At 41.6% G+C, this 22,479-nt stretch overlaps 1 protein-coding gene and 1 pseudogene across 6 annotated transcripts in view; both read right to left on the bottom strand.

Moving 5' to 3' along the window:
* LOC107693346 (histone-lysine N-methyltransferase ASH1L-like) overlaps positions 1-13,447 on the bottom strand; it is a 39,545-nt gene extending 26,098 nt beyond the window's left edge. Inside the window, exons 1-4 of one of the 6 annotated variants that reach the window (XM_016492691.1) lie at positions 13,259-13,447; positions 12,284-12,389; positions 7,583-8,360; positions 2,500-6,865 (exon numbers count right to left, since the gene is read on the bottom strand). In XM_016492691.1, the coding sequence (XP_016348177.1) occupies positions 2,500-6,865; positions 7,583-8,146 (4,930 nt within the window). In that variant the 5' untranslated portion in view covers positions 8,147-8,360; positions 12,284-12,389; positions 13,259-13,447. Of the gene's footprint in view, positions 1-2,499; positions 6,866-7,582; positions 8,361-12,283; positions 12,390-12,702; positions 12,968-13,005; positions 13,236-13,258 lie in introns of those variants that run through there. The other 5 variants (XM_016492686.1, XM_016492689.1, XM_016492687.1 and 2 more) reach the window with 5 other exon arrangements.
* Positions 13,448-16,737: 3,290 nt separating this feature from the next.
* The window catches only part of LOC107693262 (E3 ubiquitin-protein ligase RNF115-like), a 10,895-nt pseudogene continuing 5,153 nt past the window's right edge, over positions 16,738-22,479 (bottom strand).

The raw sequence follows: 22,479 nt of genomic DNA, 5'->3' as shown, positions 1-22,479 counted from the left end.
GCGGTCCACTGCTGCACACGTGCCACAATATCGATACAGGGCCAGCTGTATCGATACTCGTATCGTCAAATCTCTGTGACGATACATCGTCGTATCGATATTTTGAACACAGCACTATCAAGCACCACTACATATGTGCACCAATTCATCAACTAACACTTCCTTCCAATCACATCTATATTCACAGCCTTAGTCTTATTCTTGTTTTTATCAGCCCCATTTTCCTCCAGCACTTAATCCTCCTCTTTTACTCTCTCATCAGGTTCTTGCTCTCGCTGCTACAGTGAATTAATGGTGCAGTCAATGACCGTTGGATGACCTCATGCCCTGAGCTCTAATCCTGGATTACATACTACACTTTGCAGTCTCACTAGGGACCCTCTATGCATAAGCATATATACACAAACACACTGTCCACCCATCCCAGCATGACTGAGAGTCTGCTCTATTATGAAAACTGCTCTGTTTCACCTGGTTCAGCACTGTAACATTTGAGCAGGTGTGTGTGTATGTGTGAGTGTGAAGAAATTTAGCCTATTTGGAATCCCACAGCTGTTGGAGTGCAGAATTATGCTGGAACTAGCCATTAGTAGACTAGGTAGTATACTGTAGGACCTTTAACGACAAGCTGCAACTTCAACCAGTCTCATATCAATCACTTTAAACAAAATGCAAAATGTTTTTGATTTGATGACCTGGCCCTGAAATCAATTCGGAACACTGACAGGAAGTACTGGAAAAGAATCATAAATTTGTGGCATGCACTGAAGCAAGTGACGTCCAATAAAACTTTAGCACAGAATTATGGAGGACGCTGAGGTAAAACTATTTGGAGAGTGACTACATTTCACTGCATTAATTCTGCAACCTTCACAATGTCAAACTAAATTTGGGTCACCTCAGAAAGCTCAAGCCCAGATTTGCATTCAATATGTAAAAAAAAAATTGAAGGACATTATTGAACTGAGCATGGTTGCAATGTAAACCATAACCATAGCACATACCAGAGCATGTGAGCGGAGCGGAGCGGGGTGGTAATATTTCCTTAAGAGCGCAGAGCGCCTTTCTGAAGATTCCGCTCCGCTCACTCAATACGCTCAGCGCCGCTCGCTCAACCCAGAATGCACTTTGGTGATTTGCTTGTTCGAGATCGAGAACAGTAGAGCAGTTATGGAGTTCAGATATTGTCTGAAATGGCCACGAATTAAGAATAAATTTTTTCGTTTAGTCTAAATTATGGCCACAAATTAAGTATTCGTTCTCTTGTTTAGGCTTAGCTGCACACTAATTCATTTGTTCATTCATTCGTTATATTTCTTAATTACTTATTAAAATCATTATTGCTTAACATTAATAAATAATAATAATAAATTAATTTAAAAAAATAATAAAACCTGCTGACGTCGTAGAAACGAATTGTTAATTCGAATTATATTCGGAGCTCCGTAGTTATTAAATAATCTCAGTTAAACTGTAGACCTAAGCTAACACACAGCTGTATATAGGCCTAAATACAGAACTACAGAGTACAGAAGATATTAGCATACACGCCTACAAAACCAGTGCTGGATCACTTGGATTTTGGAAAACCAGTGCTGGATCCCTCCCTCAACTAGCCAAGGTCGCCCGCAAAATCTTCAGCATCCCCAGTGGTTCTTCCAGCGCTGAGCGAGTGTTTTCGGGCACACCGAATGCTGAAGCCTGACACTTTGTCCAAGCTAATGTTTCTTAAAGTAAATTCTAAAATCCAGTAAACATCAAGAGACGTTTTAATAGACCACAGTTCCCCGCAGTTATGGTCTATTTTAACTTGACACTAGAAAGTGTGTTTCTTTCATCGACGTCAGTTCATAATCCAAGAGTTCTTTAAGTGCATTTTATCTTGTGTGTGCTTTTCACAGGCTTTATAATCCAGGTGTATTTTGTAAAGATCTACGCACATTTCATCTTGTGTGTGTGTACATTTGTATTTTAATGAGCCTGTTTTGAATGTTCTGTTGCACAACAACGGCAGCTATTTTCACAGAAATAAAGTTAACGAAAATCAAATACACTTTTTCAGTTTTTGCATTTTAGGTAGGTTTGCTAAGGTTAGATTCATATATTTAATAAATTTTTATTAATACATTACAATTAATACAATTAAGAAGAATGTAAGAATTTCGCTCTGAAACATGACAATTGCTATTTATCAGCATGCTTAATTTTAGACAATTATCCAAGAATTTCGGTACAAACAGTAAACAATTAGGCCTACTAGAGAAATTTTATGTCGGAGCGGGATCTGAGCGGGAATTGGTTTAAGGCGAGCGTGAGCGGAATATTAACGGAGCGCTTGCTTGGGCGGTTAGAGCGACTGAGTGGAGCGCACGTCCATAGAGCGGAAAACGTAGCGGAGCGTCACACCGCTCCTCTTCGCTCACATGCTCTGGCACATACGTATTACATGTCCAGTAACCTTCACAATATCAGCATTAGTTTGTAAGATTTCTCACTTACCCATCTCTCTTCTTTCTGCAGATGTGGAACGATCCCTTCTCACTGTCCGATCCAACCGTGAAAGACTAGGGCTCTCTGATGTTCCACCTTTTTTGCTGCGACTCCCTTTGAGGGAGGTTCGAGATAGTGCAGATGTGAACAAGTTGGTGTGGTGGCTGGTCTCTGCCTCCTCAATAGGGGAGGCAGCATCTTCTTCATCACTCTCTGAGCACTCGACTGTATTTTGCACATGTCCTTCAGAGAATGCACCAGACCCAGAAAGGGACTGGTTTCTAGAGAGTTTGGAGTAATCCGTTTCAGAACTTCCCATCCTGAACCAGGAGTCAACAGGATGATGCCCCCGGCTCACACTGCCCAAAGACAGTCGCGAAGGCCCAAGACAAGACATAGAAGCTTCTTTTCGCTTGTACCGTTCTGCAGAAGATGAGGAGGAAGAGGAAGGGGAGTTGGCAGAAGCTGTCTGTTTGTTAGCACTGGAGTCAGCAGAGCCATCTTGGCTGAACCTGCAACGCTGCAGGGACTCTACACTCCCTCTCTCACCTCTTCCGACCCCCAACCCCTCACCTCCTCCACTTCTGCCTCCAATGCTACCTACAACTCCACCAACATCATCACCCTCCTCTTCCCCACAGCGATCACGGTGCTTGTGCCTATGCTTGTGTTTGTGGTGCCAGCCAAATGACAGCTCGGATGACATTGCAGGATAGAGTACTGATGAACGACCACCACCTAGATACTCCTGCCTAAGCAGCTTATGTTTCTTCTTGTGAAATTTTGAGGGGTTAAGAAGCAAGTGAGAGGGGTGATGATGATGGACATAAGAAGGGGGCGGAGGTGGAGGAAAAGAAGGGGAATGAACGTGGTGGGATGGGCCAGAGTGGGGAGCCTGGTGATGGGGGTGGGGGTACAGGGCACTTGCTGGGGTATAACCACGATAGTAGCCAAGTCCCAATGGGGCAGAAGAGTATGGTACACCATAAGAAGGGTGATAGAAACCTCCGCTGGAGAGGGGAAAACCTAGCCCAGGTACAAAAGGTACTTCTGATATAGATTCTCTGAGCTTAGGTGGTCGCCCTCTTTTCTTTTTAAGATCTGGCTTACGGACATAATGAAGTGAATCACATGGGTAGGCTGGGTGGGGTGAATAATATCCACTAAAATTGATCCTGAAGATTGTGGGCAAGAGGTCTCTATGTAGATAGTGATGTGGTGGTGGATTGGTTCCACCTCCAAGGCTGCTGCTGGCTCTGGCCCTTCCCAAGGCAGACCCACGGCCCGGGCCTGCTGCCCCAGCACCCAGACCCAAACTGCTACCTAAACGAAGTGTAGGTGTGCGATGACCAATTCGTATTTCACTGAGCTGCACACAGATCTCATCCAAATCAGCCAAAAAGTCTGGGTCTTGCCGACGTGACCTCAGCTGCAGATACTTCTTCTTGCGTTTGCGCTTTTGCCTTTTTAGTTTGTCATAGCTAGGGCAGCCATGTCCACGTCGTTTGCACTTATGCTTGTGCTTCTCTTTATGTCCAACCAAAGCAGGAGATGGGGCAGCTGGGTGCGGTCTTCTTGTATCAGGTGATGCCCTCGCTCCAAGTGGGGAGGGTGTGGGTGAGGGACATTCCAAGTGAACTGAAGATGAGTGCCTCCTTCTACCTCTCGAAGAAAGCCCCATTCCAGCTCCCATGGCTGGGCCTATGACACCAGGCATTAAGAGTCCACTTGCCATACCCTGCGAGACCCCTAGACCAGCTAAGCCACTTGCACTACCAGCCTTTTCCCCACGGTCTGAGGTGCTGTTGTTGTCTGTCCCAATGCCACTGTCACTGGGTACTGTCTCTTCGCTGTGTGATTCACTGACTGGGGAAGGTGTGGCCTCCTTCAGCTCACTAAGAGGAGCAGGAGACGTGGGCAATAGTGGCCTTGGAGGAGAAAACTTTCGATAATGGTAGTGCTGCCGGTAGTGGTGGTGGTAACCCCGGCAAGAAGATTTCTTTTGAGATGGGTTTGTTGTGAATGATGAGGAGCTTGCTACAGTGCGAGCAGAGGGGGCTGAAAAAGTAGGTGGGGGAAAGGAGAATGAGTGGTGGCCCTGATGGGAATGGCTGCAGTGTGGGTGGGATGAGAAATGCACTGAGCCAGGCTCAACAAAACTAGCATCACTAATGGGACTCTGGCCCCCACTTGACTGCGAGAGTGATGGGGAAGGGAACACCTCAGACGGAGGCAACTGGTGTTGCTGATTTTGCAAGGCCTGTGACTGGTGATGATGGTGTGGGGATGAAGTGTTTGGTGATAAGAAAGGTTCAGGAGGGGGCGTGGGGGCACCTGGGGAGGGATTAGCTGATGTTTTTGGCTTACGACCCCTCCTTTTACCCATATATATTGTCCCCTTTTTGCTAACGTTGATCTGGGGTCCTAATTTGCCCCCAAATGTAGCAGCAAGTGATGATAAAGACTGTGGTTTTGTAGCAGCCCCAGCCCCTGGCGCTCCGCTGCTTCTGGAGCTTTCCTGCTCAGTCCCTGGTTTCGGCCCTAACAGTATCTGGCTCAGGAGCCTCTTCCGTTTTACTGTCTTCATTTTATTAATTTTGCCTATAATCGTCTTCATAATGAGCTGCCCGTTGCCCTTATTACGAAAAGGTTTTTCACCTACTGAAGTATCCCCTGACTCAGGAGCAAGTGTTGGGGGCTGGGTTTCTTGTGGAAGGTTTGGTGGTGAGCGCTTGGGTCGCCCTCGCTTTCTTTGCATGGGTTTAGGTGGATTAAAGTCCACTTCAGGGTGCAAAACAGGGGGATCCTGCTCTTCTTTAGATTTGAGCAGACTGGAGTAGACTTTTGAGGGTACCAGTTTGTTTGGGGTGCGGCCACGTGCTGGTGCATCTAACCGAGGCATTTTGGACTTGGGCCGTCCCCTCTTCTTGGGTGAAGAATCAAAAAATTCTGAATCAACAGGGGACATGCGATTACCAGTGGGAGTCCGTTCCACAGGTTGCCGAGTAGGGGATGAAGAGGAAAGCCCTGATGGCATTGGTTTCTGATGGTTAGAAGCAGCCTCGTGTAAAGTCTTGTTGGTGCGACTCACTGCCTTCGTCCAGCGAGGCCGTCGTCCTCGCCGCTTCTTAAAAGGCTTTGAATCCTGCTCAGTTGGTGATGCAGGAGATAGAGCCCCAGTGTCGTCGCACAGTGGTGGTGGGCTCCTGCTGGCACCAGAAGGGTATGAAGGTGAAATAGTGCATTTGGTGGACTCAGCAGGACTTGGTACCCCACTAACACAACTTTCCTGATTGGGACTACGTTTGACTGGGCTTGAGCTCTTACCCCGCTCTCTTCGAGGAGCTGACAAAGAACACCTTTCTTTAGCATCTTGCTTCCCTGGCATTGCTAGTGTGGAGCCCTTACTTAAATCTCTGGGACTGTCCATGTCTTTGTCTCGGTAACGCTCTTTGTCTTTCTCAGTAAACTCCTCTATTTGGGAGGGGCTTGCTCTAGGCTGTGAGGCTAGTGAGCCTGGCAAACCCATGTGACAGCCTGTACTTTCTATTCTTTCTAAGGAGGAGGATGAAGAAGAGGAAGATGGTGGTGATGAAAGAGAAGCCGTGAAGGAAGAATGAGATGGGCAATGCCCAAGACGAGACTGAGATTTCATTCCATTGGTGGTACTGTTGTCAGTGCTATTACTTGTGGATGTCGTTGTCAAGCGACTACTGTTTTGAGACAGTGCAGTACTAGTGGTGGTGGTGGTTGTGCTGCTGTTGCTACTGGTGGCCCCTTTTGAAAGTCCATCTGATTCGTCTTTTCTGGAGGTGCCAGAAAATTTCTCCAGGATACTGTCCTTATTTTTGGACCCATAAGGGCGACCTGGGGGCCGTGAAACCGGTGGTGGTGGGGCAAGGTGCACCGCCCTGGAATAGGTGTTCCTATTGGCCATAGCCCGTTCGGGGCGCTGCAGATTAGAAATTAAGGGAGGCGAGCTACTGTGCGCTGGAGCTGGTGACACCTTCCGGGCTTTTGGCTTAGGGCACTTTGAAGGCGGGCATGTAGCTATGAGCTGAGCAAGCTTCTCAGTTACTGTAGGAGTACCCCAGGCAGAAATTCCCCTTTCTTGTTCTTTCTGCCCCTCAGGAAAATTGTACTGAGGAGTTAAGATACCATCTGTTTTGGGGTCCTGTTGCGATGTGGCAGCTGGGGGCATTGTCGGTGGCGATGGGGCAGGAGCAGAGCTGGTTTGTGGAACATGGTTTTTCTTTCCAGAGGAGGGTGATTTGCTTTCTGTCGTGGGGCGATGAAGATTAAGGGGTCTCTCTGAAGAAGCAACAGATTTTGCATCAGCCTTTCCCTCAGACTTACAGGCAAGTTTTGGAGGAGCCTATGCACATAAATAGAAGAAAACAATGAAAATAATTTTACATACCTTTAATTCAGTGTAATATGAAACGTCATGGAACACAAAGAAATAACAATGCATTGAAATAATGACAAATGTGTGACAAAACTGTGCTGGTTTTCACCTAGTTATTAGCAAAATAGGCTAATCTAATTTTGTTTATGCCACTGTTTATTGATTGAATTTTGGAACATTATTACTTGTTTTTTCCCCTCCAAATCAATAAAACAACAGAAGGATTTTAGAGGGAGATGGGAGGAGAAAGGGAAGATGTGTGTGAAAGAGGAGGGGAAGAGTTACAGAGAAATAGGGTTACAAGATATTATGGCATAAAATCAAGGCAAAGAAAGAAAAAAAACTGAACAGCAGAGTGCCCTGGATTAGACAGAAAAGCATAGTTACAATACAGAGAAATGTGGAACAAACAAAAAATGAAAGAAAATTAGTTTGTGTTTACGTGACCGAAAGAGAGGAGAGTGAGAAAGAAAATGTGGCAAGATTTGCAAAGCTTGTTTATCTGATGAAACCGCATTAGCTTAGTGAAAGGAAAGTGGAATAAGAGGGTCATTTGAGTTTGTCTAGACCTTTCAATCGTGTCACTGCTGGTTTGCATGTTATGTAATTTCAGCTAGTCTCTTTCTTTATTTACAATCTCTTAGACATCTAAGAAATGCTGTGTGAGAAGTTAAACAACCTTACCCTTTTTGCTGGAGCACTTCCATTCACAGGAGTGACTGGGCTGGTGGGAAGAGAAGGTGAGGGAGATGCAGCAGCAAGAGCGCTAGATGATAGAGGTGCTCCTCGGCTGACAGAGGGGCTTTTCTCTCCTTCTTTTCCACGACTTGGGCTAGAAGTGTGGCTGCTCCCATCATTGGCTCCAGCCCCACGATTAACACGGCCTCCGCCTCGTCCTCCACTATGCCTTACAGTGGCTCGGAAGGCTGGACGACACACATAGTTCTCCAGTATCTTAGGAGGCTTCTTCATGCGCTTGGCCTGTAGGCCTATCTTGAGCTTGACATTGCCCTCAGAGTAACTGGTTTCTTTGACCGAGAACTGTGTGGGTTGCTGCTGCTGGTCACTAGTCCCACTTTCAGCACCACAAGTTTCACTTTGTGCCCCATCTCTTGGTTTCTCTCGCTTTTTCTTTTCCTCTTCATCGTCCTTCTTTCCTCCTACTCCCTCTTTCTCGCTTTCTGCTGGAGGGGCGTTAGCAGGGAGCGGGGGCGGCGTAGAGGGCCCCCCCTGTGTCCTCTGATCCATTGGTGATTTAGGGAACAAGGGGGGCTTGAGTGGGACAGGATGTTCTCACTCGCAGGTATAGGCAGGTACTGGAGAACTGTACAGATGTCAGGTAGGAAGAAGGAAGTGGAATGGAGGGGAAGGGGAAGGGGGGAAAGCAGAGGTTGGGAAAAAATCCTTGTTGGGTTGAAGCAATGTTGTCCCTTCCCAAGTGCCCAGCCCTCTCACCTTCAAACTGAGGAGATAAAAACAAAAGAGGGGGGTGTTACGACCAAAAGACAAATTAGCCACACTTCTGAGACAGCCTTAACCTTTAATTTAATTATTAACACAGAATGGCTTTGCAAACATGGATCACCACCACAAACACGACTTTGAATGATCCAACTAAGGACACAGAAAGGCTAGTCACTAATATCCAAACTATACAGAGACTTTTGATTATGGATTGTTCTGAATTATACACTAAGAAGCCAGACAGAAAGAATCAGAGGCTTTTGCTGCCTTTTTTTTTTTACAACTACACTGCCTTGTGTTCTGATAAACAAATATGATCACATGCTCACTTTTACAAGAATGCTTAAAAAAAAACAACAACATGTAAGATCATGTAAACACATTTTACCAGATAAAAGTCATACACAATTTGACAAAAAGCAGACTTTTAATTTTTTTTAAGCCCATTTGTTTTATTGGGCTCAGCACTTTAACCAGTAGACTAATTCAATGTGCCAATGTATCTGTTTACCTTTTCATCAAAACTGGAGATAAGATTTTCTTGTGTTAGCTATGTTTGATAACACTGATTTTTGATGTTTGTCAGCATTTTGCTGTACATGTAAATCACCTTGTATGCCACAGAAAGAAATAAGTCACAAGGACATGAAATGATTTTGCAATATTAGTTTTATGTGAACCAGCCTTTCAATATTCTTATAGCAGTAAAGTTAACAAACAATTAACAATGCTTTTTTTTTTTTTACAATCGCCTTTCTAATAAATTGACCTGGATTATAAAAGACAGAGAACATACATTTTTTTGGAATGCACAAAAAAGTACTGGGGGCTTGACAAAAGTAACCTTATGCCCCTTACACACCTCCAAAACAAAAGGCCACTGAGTAATTTAGTACTGCACCGACCACAGGTGCTTTCTGAGGGTCAAATCATTGAGAGGCGAGTCTGAGCAGTGACCTCAGCATAAAGGGCCCTCTGGGAGACAGAGGATCCAGTCACCTTACCGAGCCCTTTTATGACTGCCAATCAGAAAAGCGCAGAGTGAATGAAAGACCAGGAAAGAAAAGGAAAAAGAGAGGGTAGAGCAACAGAAGTGGACAGTTTCTTTATGCCCCGCTGAGAGCGATGGTTTAAAGATTACACAAGTCTATTAAGAACGCCTAGGTCATTGGAATGCTACACGAATGGTTACGGCCGTTTAGTGCTCAGCACGAGAAAAAGCTCCAAGAGCCATTTTACGGAGTGTTGTTTCATTAGTGGTGGTCTTTTATATTGAGAAAGTCGTTTTCTGTGAAATCACCACAACTATAAACCATGTTCCAAAACTTGGAGTCCTGCCTTCCTTCTCTCTACTCCGACCTCTCACTGTTTACTATAATTACTCACCCCATTTCACTTAAACACGCCCTTTCTCTGCCATTCGCCCTTTCCCGTTTCACACACGGCCATCCAAAAATCACACCTCTCTTGTTCTCTGCCCGACCTACCCTTTCACCCCATTCTGTCACTCTCTTCGTCCTCTCACTCATTCAGTCTCCCTCTAACACTCACTTGGAAATCTAACAGTACAGCGGTCAAACTAGAGTCGTTGTGCTCCTGCTAATCGAAAACACATTTCCCCAGCGCTCCCTCCCTCCGTCTTTTTTCCCTGGTCCGTCCCTCCCTTCGTGACAATCATTCCCCTATTTCCTCAGCGCTCTGGGTCGTACTCCGCTTCTCGTTTCAGTGTTATTCGCTCTCTCTTCCCTCCTCTCTTTGCGGAGAAGATGCCAATAATAAATGCTACCTTGTATTGTAAAATGGCTGAGAGAAAAGTCTTGAGGGAAAGCTGGACAAAGAATTGCAGCATGCTGTCGTTTGCAACAATCCAACACTTTAAATTTACATTTATGCATCTGAAGCAATGGGAATCGAACCCATGCTCTTGGCGTTGCAAGCATCATACTCTACCAGTTGAGCTACAGGAACAAAACAAACAAAAAGTAACCAACTAAAAATGATTTTATTTTACAGTGGTCATGTCACAAATATTACATGCTACTATAATTAATTACTACAATGTAAACTATTACTTTTCATTCATTTAAATACATTACGTATATGTAAACACGAACGCTACACAAGTGTGACCAGATAAAGCTAATTTTCGTAGTGTAACATCAAAGTAAATTTATCAACAAACAAAAAGGAAACGCTTAAGTCAGTGATTCTTCTGCTTCCTCCTCCATCCACGCTTCTTCAGCACCTGTCATTCACGACTCTTTAATCTATGCTTGTTTTGGCAGCACAGATACAAAATATACTAACTCTGTGTATTTAGACAGTCTTTCTTCTGCTATGAAATTACGTGCCCGCGTTTCTTCTATGAGCACTGAAAGCCACAACCTCCAGCCAGCCAAAACACACTGCAGGACAAATTGGGAGGCAGTGACAGTTGAGTTATAGTTTAGATTTAGTGAGCCTGAGGGTAACTAGATGGCAAGGAGAAAAAGCATTGGCAAACTACATCTAAAAACTATTAAAAATATGGTGTAGAGGACTTACAGCAGACAAACAGCATCTACTCTTTTTTCACTCTACTGTAGATATAGTTTGCCTATGCTTCTTCAAAACCAGCATTTAAGCTACAAGATTGCGTCATATTAAAGTTGCAATGAAACACAAGTAGCAATTATTTTCTTCCATATTGTGATGTACACTGAGTGATTATTGAATAAGAAAAAAATGGTTCATGGTTCTATCAATGGTTCACTAAGTTCTATCCATCAGTTGTCAAAATGATGTCTAGACCTTTTTTTAGGAAGTGAACTTCTCTTTTTTTTTTTAGACATTTTTGTGATTACTTTTAACCAGCTGGTCTCAAAGTGATTTTTAGTGTAATTCATCACATCAACCATGAACATGTTGTAGTGTCTACATCATTTTAGTCTTTACTTTGAACTATATATTTAAATATTGTGCATGTTCTCTCGGTCACAAAAAATAAATGCAACTTTAATTTATTTTCTCACCTAAAAATGCCATTCATATATTAAATGTCCCACTGTAAGCCAGGCAACGAGTGTATACATCTCCCAACGATTCATTTATCTACTACAACATCCAGCTCGCAACTTCGCATCAGATGCCATCAGAAAGGACCACAAAACGAAACTAAACGGTGTAACACAGGGGTGCCCAAACTCGGTCCTGGAGGGCCGGTGTCCTGAAGAGTTTAGCTCCAACCCCAATTAAACACACCTGAACCAGCTAATCAAGCTCTTACTAGGCATACTAGAAACTTAAAGGCAGGTGTATTGAGGCAAGTTGGAGCTAAACTCTGCAGGACCGAGTTTGGGCACCCCTGGTCTAACACAAGCTAAGCATTGGGATCTGCTATTAATCTACACTCATATTTCAAACACAATGCGTCTTGGCTGGATCCTTTCCGACCACAAACTAAATGCCTAAAAATCACGCCTATCCACTCAAACATCACTCAGCCAACGGGAAGTTCAGTTCTGGTTTCCTTGACAGCTGTGTCAGAGGTCAAAGGCTCCAGACACCACTTTCTACACTTCTCAAGACCTCTGAACCAATGGGAAATCTATAACCAAGCAAAGGCGCGCGCAACGAACCCTATTGTGAGCGAGGTTAACTGAGGATGATCTACTCGCAGGTGCTACTAAAGGTTAGTTTCTATCAAATGAACACGTAAAACTCAGTGGCCAAAATACCTTGTGAATGAACACCGCAACATTTTAACTAAACAGCATTACGTACTAGCGACAACAAACAAAGCTCTTGCGCTACATTTCATGCATCAAAACACTGCATTTTCCTCACTTGTTTTGACAGATGTCTTAGTAAACCAAGCACCTCGTTTAAAGCATTAAAGCACGTTTTCAGTCTAAATGCAGAATTAATTAACAAGTTGCTCACCTTAACAGCGGTCCAGAACGGCGTTCACATAATTTGCGATCAAAATCCTCCCTTCGTACGCAACAGAATAGTCGCTCGGATATTTATCTTGAAATCGCTGATGTCCCTACAAATAAAGCAAAAGGAAAATACGGTCACATTTCTCGGAAGAACGTTCCAACCAATGCATGGCATAACAAAATATTCGTCTAGTGTGTATATCCAGTCATCCCGCAAAAATGAGCTGGAACGATATTTATCTAACGCGAGGCGCACTGGTCACGGTTTATGATCCTAATATAGCTAGCATAGCTCGTTAGCAAAGAGCGTATCTTGAGCTTAACCTTAAATTAGAACGGTGTGTCAAAAACTAGACTGTATGAAACAATAATAGCAAGTTATTAGACTGAGACTGTTATTACAAAGGGATGTCAGAATACCTTGCTGCCATTGCAATTTTGAAAGACAGATGTCTGTGAGTAAGGTAAGTTGGCTTTGCCCAACATCGCGGCTATATCCCTACGTATACAACGTCAACGGTCATTCAATTCGCGTCTCTGTGTTGTTTACTACCCCACAAACGAGTGAATTCACTCTAGGTAGATCGTACCATTAAACCCATACTCTAATGATCTGTCCTGTCAAGCACATTTGCTGGAATGGCTAGCTAACCCCGCGATCCGTCCACACGACTAGTAATGTAACGTTAACGTAACGAAGCAGCGGCTGTTGGTGGGGATCACATTAGTAAAGTGTTCCCTTCTCGCCCAGGCCGTCAATAAAAATCCAACAATAGCATAAAAACATCCTCGGAAGGACCAAAAGAAGCGGAATACAACAATCTAACGCTCTTCGGGATGAGCCCTGCACGGGTTATTAAAAACACGAACTGTCAACAAAATGGCGGCTGCTGCGTTGAATCAACAGAGCACCCGAAATGGATCTCTCCCTCAAATTCTTCGCCCTCTCCCTCGTCTTCTATGTGGCGCTCGTTACCCGTGATAATCCGATGTGTCGCCCGAATCTCTCTCCGGGTCCGCGTTAGTCGAGCTCAGACGCGTCGGAATGGGCCTCTCTCGTTAATCGGGCCTCCATGTCTGCTAAGCCCGTATCGTTTCTGTCAGGGCATTCTCGCAGTCAGAGCGGGAGGAGGAAGGGAGGGGAGTCGAAGGCAGTTGTCGAAGGCAGTTCGCTATGTTTCCACCCACCTATTTTTATACGCATTTTGGGATATCGCATTAAAAAAAACGCTGGGTGGAAACGCCAAGATGCGCATAAATTCTAAAAATCTCAAGTAGGATAAATTTCATATCCGGTAAGAAAACATGCGCATAAACTACGATGGAAACACTTTTTTTACCGAATAAATTCCTTAATGCGCATCCAAAAAGTCATGTGACTTTGCGATGGGGCAGCATAAAACTGGACCAAGGACTGGCCGATCTCATTGCACAGCATCTGAAAAGCTAGTTTGTCATTCTAAAATGCTTTAGCAAAGTCTCGTCAAAGTGATTTGTTATAATTAACTCCAAGAAATGCGTTCCCAAACAGCATGCTCCGAAAATAAAATAACATGACCGCGTTTCGTCTGCGCGCTCTGAAGCAAATACAAATTTACTGTATACACAAATTATATACAGCTTCTACTACTGCAGCAAATTGAGTTTTCTTCGTGATGTATAGTGTAAGTTAATCAGGAAGTGACGATTTTGTTCTCTTCAACTCCCTGGTGCTTTATTCGCAAATGTTTTATGCGATATATTTTGTAACTTCGTATGGAAACACACTTTCTCCCTGCTTGTGCGGGGGATACAAATTCAAACACTTTTAAACAAAATGCAGGATTTGTTTGCTTTCCTCGGATGAAAATGTAGAGCAATAAGACGTTTAATATTGAATTGCCAAAGAACGTTCATTCCCAAACCTGAAAGGGGGGTCGTGTTGTCGTACGCTCGTGGCAGTGTTTACCCACAGTTAAATATCGAGACTCCCGTGGGAATCATAGCCGTGAGGCGGGTTGTGTAACTGTACGAGTGAGCACTGAGCAGAATCCATTCATTAGGAGAGCAGCAACGAATCCTTCGCGTTCACTTTAGGGCCCGTTCACATCAAGGGCGATATATAACTGTAAAGTTTTAATAACCGTTCTATGGGAAGAGGGAAGTCCACACCACAATTATAAAGGGTCGTTCACATCAAGAACGTTAACTATAGCGTCGGTACAACGCACGACAACGTCCTGTTTATAATAAGCGCGAGTGTTGGGGGTTTACTTTTTTTAGGGAGTAATGCAATATTGTAATGCATTACTTTTAAAAGTAACTTTCCCCAACATTGATAAGCGCTGACTGAAGTTATGTAGTCTGCCGCTTTAAATGTTTGCGATTTCTTTTTTTTAAAGCGGGGTGGATTTTAATTAGCTGTCAAATGATTTGATTGTTCTTTAGATCGTTCCGGAAGTTCCAACGTTTGGTGTGGACTTCTCTATTCTCCTAGAATTAGAATGTTATTAAACTATTTAGTTATAGTTCGTTAGTTGTGGTTAGTTATAATGTAAAATAAAATAATTATTATATTGTTTTTCTTAAATACTCGTTTCTATTTTACAGTGAAATATTAATATAAAAAAATAAAAATACTAATTATTCAAATCACTTTTTTTTCCAGCTGATGAACGATAAAATAAGTGACAGCCAATCAGAATTCACCTGACTTTAAAGAGCTCGATGCACTGCACTTAGGCTACAATAAACAGAAGGATGAACTATTAGATGTTCTAAGTCTGAAGGAAACATGTTCATGAACGAAATGGAAAACAAACAAAATGTGTGTAGGCTACATACTCTCTCAGCCTCTTAATATATTTATACAAACAAATTAGTAAGTGATAATATGACTCGGTTGTGATTGTGAACGACGTTTTTAAACGAATGGTTGAGCATATGACTCACAAAACAAAATACTAATTTGACGCCACCTACTGGCGTAACGAGTTAAACTGCAAAAAAGGGCTATTGAATGAGTATTTTTAGTTGACAGATTCAAGAGTCAGTTAGACGAATCAAAATACCAGCCGCTGTTGCGAAAGGGCAACCATTATAACAATTTTTGGCTCCTGAAGAGGTGTCGTTGTCTCAGCCTTTAACTACAGTAAAATATCGACACTCTCACGGGAATTGTAGCTGTGGAGAGGGTTGTGTAACTGTATAAGTGGGTGGAATTCAGTCATTAGAACAGCAATGACAACTGAAACCTGTTTTTTTTTATTTGACCTTTTACTTTGTCCACACAAAATCCCACTGAACTTTTGGATCAGGCTTTGAGGAGGAGGGACTGTGAAATACAGTTGCGCAAGCCATATGGTTATTTTTTGACATTGATCTAAGTGATTCTGCATTTACACAAGTGCCTAGTGTCTTATTATAACATGTCAAGGTATTATTATTGCCGGGGTATTGCTTCATGCAAAACAAAAAATATTAATAGCCAGCCACGTGACTTATTTATTTCTACTAATAACGCAAAAATGACCTTGGTGAAACAGGTGGAAATCAAACTTCATGGTTTATAATATATAGTGAAACTGATGCTGTTTCATAATTAATATGTTAGGTTTTTAAGCTGCAAATGAGATAATTAGACTGACTGACTGACTGCATGGCATAGTGACGTGTTGCACATTAATGACAGAAATTAATTAGGAAGCTGGGCATTCAGCAGCTTCCTTATCATACAAAATGTAACGACAGATGTCATTTGAAACAATATGTGACATGTTATCAGTTAATGCAAATCTACCTCCCACAATATGCAAATCTTACGTTATAACTTGTACATTGTAAAAATTCAGTAAAAGTAGTAGTATTACAATTTTAAACAACTGTTTTAATATAATTTAAAATGTGATGGCAAAGCTAGATTTTTAAGACGCCATTAAGCCAGTCTTCAGTGTCTCACAATCCTTCAGAAATCATTCTAATATGCTGATTTTGTGTCCAAGAAACATTTCTGCAATGTTGAAAACAATTGTGGTGATTATTATTTTGTGGAAACTGTGATACATTTTTCTAGGATTCTTTGAAGAATAGAAAGTTCAAAAGAACAGCATTTATTTGAAATAGAAATCTTTTGTAACACTATAAATTTCTTTACTGTCACTTTTGATCAATTGAATACATCCTTGCTGAATAAAAAGTAATAAATCATAATATAACTTGTTTAATTCCACACCAAGCTTAAAGTATTTGGTCATTTTGAAATTAAATATGTAAAATAAATGTTTACTTAAATTACAGTTTTGTCTTGTTTTTTATCATCATCACCATCAAAAACCCCATATACTTCACACGCTCTGATGCCTAAAACTCAGAAAAATTGTCTTAACAAATATTTATTTATTTGTTTGAGAGTGCAATATGTAACAGGTTGGCCTATGGGTAAAGTTATGTGCATTTTTCTAGTTATTCAATGTAACATTTTTTTTCTTGTAAACATTTTACCTTTATCTGTGTGATAGTGTGGTATAAAATTCCAAATGACACTCAAAATGTTCAAAGGCCATATTGCAAAGAGAAATCATGAGTGGGACTGTGTCTCAATATTAAAATATGTAGCAGTCAAGGAACCCTGAGGATTAGCACCAAGAGGATAATCAAGAAGAGATCTAACAGCTTCATAACTTGTGAATACAATAAATACGATTCTTTTTCTATCTATCCACAAGAACCCACAAAATAGCAATGTCAAACAGAAAACACCAGTGCAAACTATCAACCCAAAACATGTATAGTACAACAGACGAAAATTTTCAGTGCAAAGCTTGAGTAGGTATCTAAATCTTTGCATTTCTATGATACCTTCCTAAGAATGACGGCATGTGCGGAGCAGAGGTCATCCATTGACAGGTAAGGGAAAGTGAACTGTGCGCTTACTTCATTGTGAGGTATTAAAACAGGAGCTCTGAAGAAGCTATAGGGTAAACGTGTGCTGTGCCATTAAATATGCATATGCAACTTGAACTGCATCCCCTGAGACATCTGTATCATCTATCTCAGTACTCGTGATCTCCAGTCCTGCGGCCCGCCTAAGAGACTGTGTTTGTTCCAAACTGGAATTTTTAAAATTGATTTAATGCATCACATGTGTGCTGTGTTAGTTGAAATATGTAAGTTCAGGTTGGACTGTAAACATCATTGGTACGATTTTGGGCACAACTGTACATTGCAAAAACACAAATAACAGATATAACCGCTAATCAGACCGATACTGACTGAAAGAGCCTCAATTAAAATGTGTTTTGAAATAGAAGGCACTCTTTTTCGGGGCTCTGTGAAGCACTGATGCACAGGGCTGTGGTGCTTCGCTCTGTCCTGGATTGATCAGCATAATAAAGGAAGGAAAAGGAGGCTAAAGAGTCTCAAATGTGCTACGTTCCTCTACATTCGTCGGTGAGGGAATTGCCCCTGGCGGTCCTGTCTGTGACTGGAAACCCCGGTCTTCAACATCCAGACTTTCCTGGCAGACGGCAGGTGTCGTGCTATTAACATAAAACAGTACAAATGAGGACAGACGAGTAATTGTCTTATTTCTTCATGTACGCTACTATTCAAAAATTTTGGGTATCTATGATTTTTTTTTAAAGAAATTAATACTTTTATTCAGCCAAGAACACATTAAATTGATCAAAAATGACTGTAAAGACATTTATAATTTTACCAAACAAATTGAATTTCAGATAAATGTCCTTTTTAATTTTCTGTTCATCAAAGAATCCTGAAAAGACAAAAATATTAAGCAGCACAACTGTTTTCAACATTGATAATAATAATAAATGTTTCTTGAGCACCAAATCAGAAGGATCATGTGATATGAAGCCTGGAGTAATGGTGCTGCTGAAAATTCAGCTTTGCCATCACAGGAATACATTACATTTTAAAATACATTCAAATAGAAAACAGTTATTTTAGATTGTAATAATAATAGATTGGTTTTTTTTTTATCAAATAAGTGCAGCCTTGGTGATCAACTGACGTTTTTTTTCAAAAGCATTTAAAAAATCTTACCGACCCCAAACTTCTGAATGCTAGTGTAGGTTATTTTAGCACATAATTACATGACACATGGTTTTCAAATATCATTAACATCTAAACACATTTCAAACCTGCCACCTCAAATTCGTGTTTGCAGTATGACTGTGTGCAGTGTTGTAGACAGAAGTCGGTAAAGTCTGTTCATGTAATGTTAACCACAAAGTTTATTGTGCTCATAAATCGAAACCTGGCATTTTCAAAACCCACTGGAAATTCCCGAGGGTGAATTGGTCTTTGGGTTGGTCTACAAATTGACGTCACAACTGACCAGCCCTATGGGCTTTAATTAGTCCATTAGAGTAAGGCTGTTTGTCCTCTGTCCACTAGAGGTCCTTCCAAACATTTTGCTTGTGAGTTAAATACGGTAAAACCAACGATTATAAATGGCCGGGCTACCACTATTTACTAAATTAAGCCTTATTCTGTTAAAAACATGGGTCTGATGACAAAAGATCCAGTACTACGGTCATTTTATGAGACTCATACCAGTTGTAGCCAGGGTACAATACAGTTGCTGTGAAAGTAGTGCAGACAGGGCAGCTGTCGGACAGATTCCCCTTCAGAGTACTCCTCTCTACACACAGGGCATTCCAGCCGGCATGCTGTGAGAGAGACGTAGGAAAAAAAAATGTGCACATGAAAAATGGAGTGAGCAATTGTCAAGTGCTGCTTGTACTGTCAAACAGAACCCTGAAAATTAAAGGCATAGTCCACCCAAAAATCTGTGTGATTTTAAAGGGGTCATATGATGCTGCTAAAAAGAACATTATTTTGTGTATTTGGTGTAACGAAATGTGTTTATGCGGTTTAAAGTAAAAAAAACATTATTTTCCACATACTGTACATTATTGTTTCTCCGCTATGCCCCGCCTTCTGAAACGCGTCGATTTTTACAAAGCTCATCGGTCTGAAAAAGCGAGGTGTGCTCTGATTGGCCAGCTATCCAGTGCGTTCTGATTGGCCGAATACCTCAAGCGTGAGACGGAAATGTTACGCCCCTCACCATACTGTTGATGACACTGTCCGGAGCGATGAGACAAAAACATTAAAACCCATTACAAATGAGGCATTTGTTGCATCCAGTGGGGACATAATTACTGATTATAACGACTTATACTGTCTTTTTACGCGTTGTGTTGCATTGCACCGCGTAAACATAAAACCCTGTCTGCATTTGTGCTCAGAGAAATGACAAACTACAAGTGCTATTCTACACTGCCCAAAACTCGCGTTTGAATCATCAGTGGCAAATCCTTTAAATGAAAACGTACTTACGTGAGTCAGAACTGCCGGCATTTTAGTCTAACGTTACTCTCCCAGGATCAGTAAACAGCCCTCCATAAAATGTGCCGGCGATCCACAGCACTAAGTTGATGTATTCCCTCAGCGACCAGCACGGATCAGCTCTAGGCATGACGAAGCAGATATCGTCCTCTTTTGGAAGGCCAAACAAAGTAGTTTCGCTTTCACAATGAAACACACAACGTCTTCATGATATGGCTGCAGCGGCAACAATACTACAGCGAGAATAAAAGTTACGCCTTCTTTCTTTGCGTGAACATTTGGGCGGCGTTATGCAAATCTTCCCACATAGTGAGGTAGATATGTGGGGGCGTGTTCGAACGAGCCGTTTTAGGTAGGTGTGGCTGACTCTTAACTTTTATAAAGAATATCTCGTTGGATTTGAGACTTTCGTCTTTGCAAATGTAAAGATCTTCTTTATGCACCAAGAGCTTGTAACACTCCAAAGAGAAAGGAAAAAATGAAATCGCATCATATGACCCCTTTAAAAGCAGTGCATTGTGTATATGCCATATTCATATAAAAAATGACCATAGATTCATATTTCCCCCTCAAATTACTGAGTGATGAGCTACAAATCAGTTTGTTCATTCAGTTACAAATTTCTTAAAGGGACAGACCACCCAAATATCAAAATTCTGTCATCATTTACTTAATCTAATGTTGTTGCAACTTGTATAACTTTCTTCATTCTGCTGAACACAAAAGAAGATACTTTAAAGAATGTTGGTTGCCAAACCGTTTCAGCTCCCATTGAGTTCTGTTGTAATTCCATATAATAGAAGTCAATGGGAACTGAAACTGTTTGGTTATCAACATTCTTTAGAATATCTTCATTTATGTTCCACAGAACAAAAAAAGTCATACAGGTTTGGAACAACATGAGGTTTTCATTTTTGGCTGACTGTCGCTTTAAAAAAAACTTGCAACTGAATGAACGAACGATTTGTAGCTCAGCAATAAATAACACGAGGGGGAAAATGTGAGTCTCTTGAAACATTTGATATAAATATGGCTTCTACACAATGCACTGCTGTCAGAATCGTACATATTCATCATGTTTTAACACTTTCCAGCTCACCCTCTCCATACTCAATATAATAGTCTGCCAGGAAAGCAAGAAAAATGCTTCCTGGAGGTGACCAGAAATATGTGAACAGCCCTGTTTTGCTTTATAGCACTTAAAATGAAGTGTGCATGGTGACTCAGAGGATTATGGGAGCTTACCAGCCTGTTCTGAGGAGATGCTAACAGTGGGGAGAGATGAGATCATCTCCTTCTCAGCAGGAGGGGGCCGGTATTTTCAGACTGACCAAGCAACTGGGAGAGAAAAAAAAAAAACCTGCAGCGGTTGATGAGCAGGATATTTCTAATGCTTCTTTAATTTCAGCAAGAAAATTCTATTATGTGCTTGACTCGAGCCTGGGGACAAATTTAAGTGCCTACAGACAAAATGCTGTGAAGACCAATGAGGCAAAAAGGTTGAGGACATGAGTCATATCATCAGATTGTCACTGATGTCAGTGTGACTCACCTGTGTGATGACCACATCTAGACCTCCTTGTCTCCAAGCATAATCTCCAGGGTTCGAGTGCAGCATGCTAGACCTGAGGAACAGGTTATTGATAAATCATTGGATGGATTTATAGGTATTGACTTGACATATGCAAATGAATGTGTTTGTAGGACAAAAGGGCACATTGAATATATTTTGTTGGTTCTGGAACAACATTCCTGTCAAACAACGGAGGTGATGGGTTGATATGAATATTGTTTAAGCCCAGCCAAACCCAAAATGTGTTTGATTGATTGATTAAAGGGATACTCCACTCCAAAATGAAAATTTTGTCATTAATCACTTACCCCCATGTTGTTCCAAACCCGGTTTTCATCCAAAATATCTTAAATTGTGTTCCGAAGACGAACAAAGCTTTTACGGGTTTGGAACGACATGGGGGTAAGTGATTAATGACAAAATTTTCATTTTGGAGTGGAGTATCCCTTTAAAAGGAATGTTATTTATGGAACATATTGGGCCTCATTTACTAAACGAACATACGACAGAAAATTGGGCGTACGGTCGTTTCAATGCAAAACTTGGAATTTATTAATATGGACGTGAGCGGTGGCTGCGATCAAATCTCACGTCTGGTCTCAGCTCGTGTACGCAAGTTTTTGAGTTACCTTAACTTGCGCGCAGCATAGTAAATATGGTGGAGAATTGTAGAATGACAGCATTTTGTTCATTTTTATTTTCCCGACCGTCAAACGAAGCTCATTAGTCGTTAGATCGTTAACCAGTAAGATTAGAATGTCTTTTTTGTTTTATATTGTTTTATAGGGTTTTTTGTTTTTAGCTTTATATGCGCGAATAGAAGCGTAAACAAGACCATGAGGATTCAATCGTCGCATCATGCACCTGCAGCGCTTCTGTGAAAGGAGAAAAACAGAAATTAAGTCTATAAAAGGAATAAAATAAATAGGATCACACAAAATATATAATAGGCTATAATATAATTAACAGACTAACAAAAGGAAAAAAAAAAAACACTGTGCAAAATGTATAGGCTACGCTCGTTTTTGTGACACTCAATGCATTTTCTTTCTTTTCTTTATATCTTTATTTGATTAAATCCACAGGTGCCTCGCACACACAAACAACATTAGTTCTACCGTTGCCTGACATTTCAGCCATTCATCATCAAACTAAAATGCAGTCAACCAAACATAAAAGTTACACTGTTTATTTTAAAAGGTCCGCTGTAAAATCAGCGTGCAGCGCCCAAACAAACATTTTTGCACATGTGAAGGATTTTACACGGATAT

Source organism: Sinocyclocheilus anshuiensis, unplaced genomic scaffold (assembly GCF_001515605.1).
Source record: "Sinocyclocheilus anshuiensis isolate Anshui unplaced genomic scaffold, SAMN03320099.WGS_v1.1 scaffold566, whole genome shotgun sequence".
Lineage (NCBI taxonomy): Eukaryota > Metazoa > Chordata > Actinopteri > Cypriniformes > Cyprinidae > Sinocyclocheilus > Sinocyclocheilus anshuiensis.
This window is presented reverse-complemented; position numbering and strand designations above follow the sequence as displayed.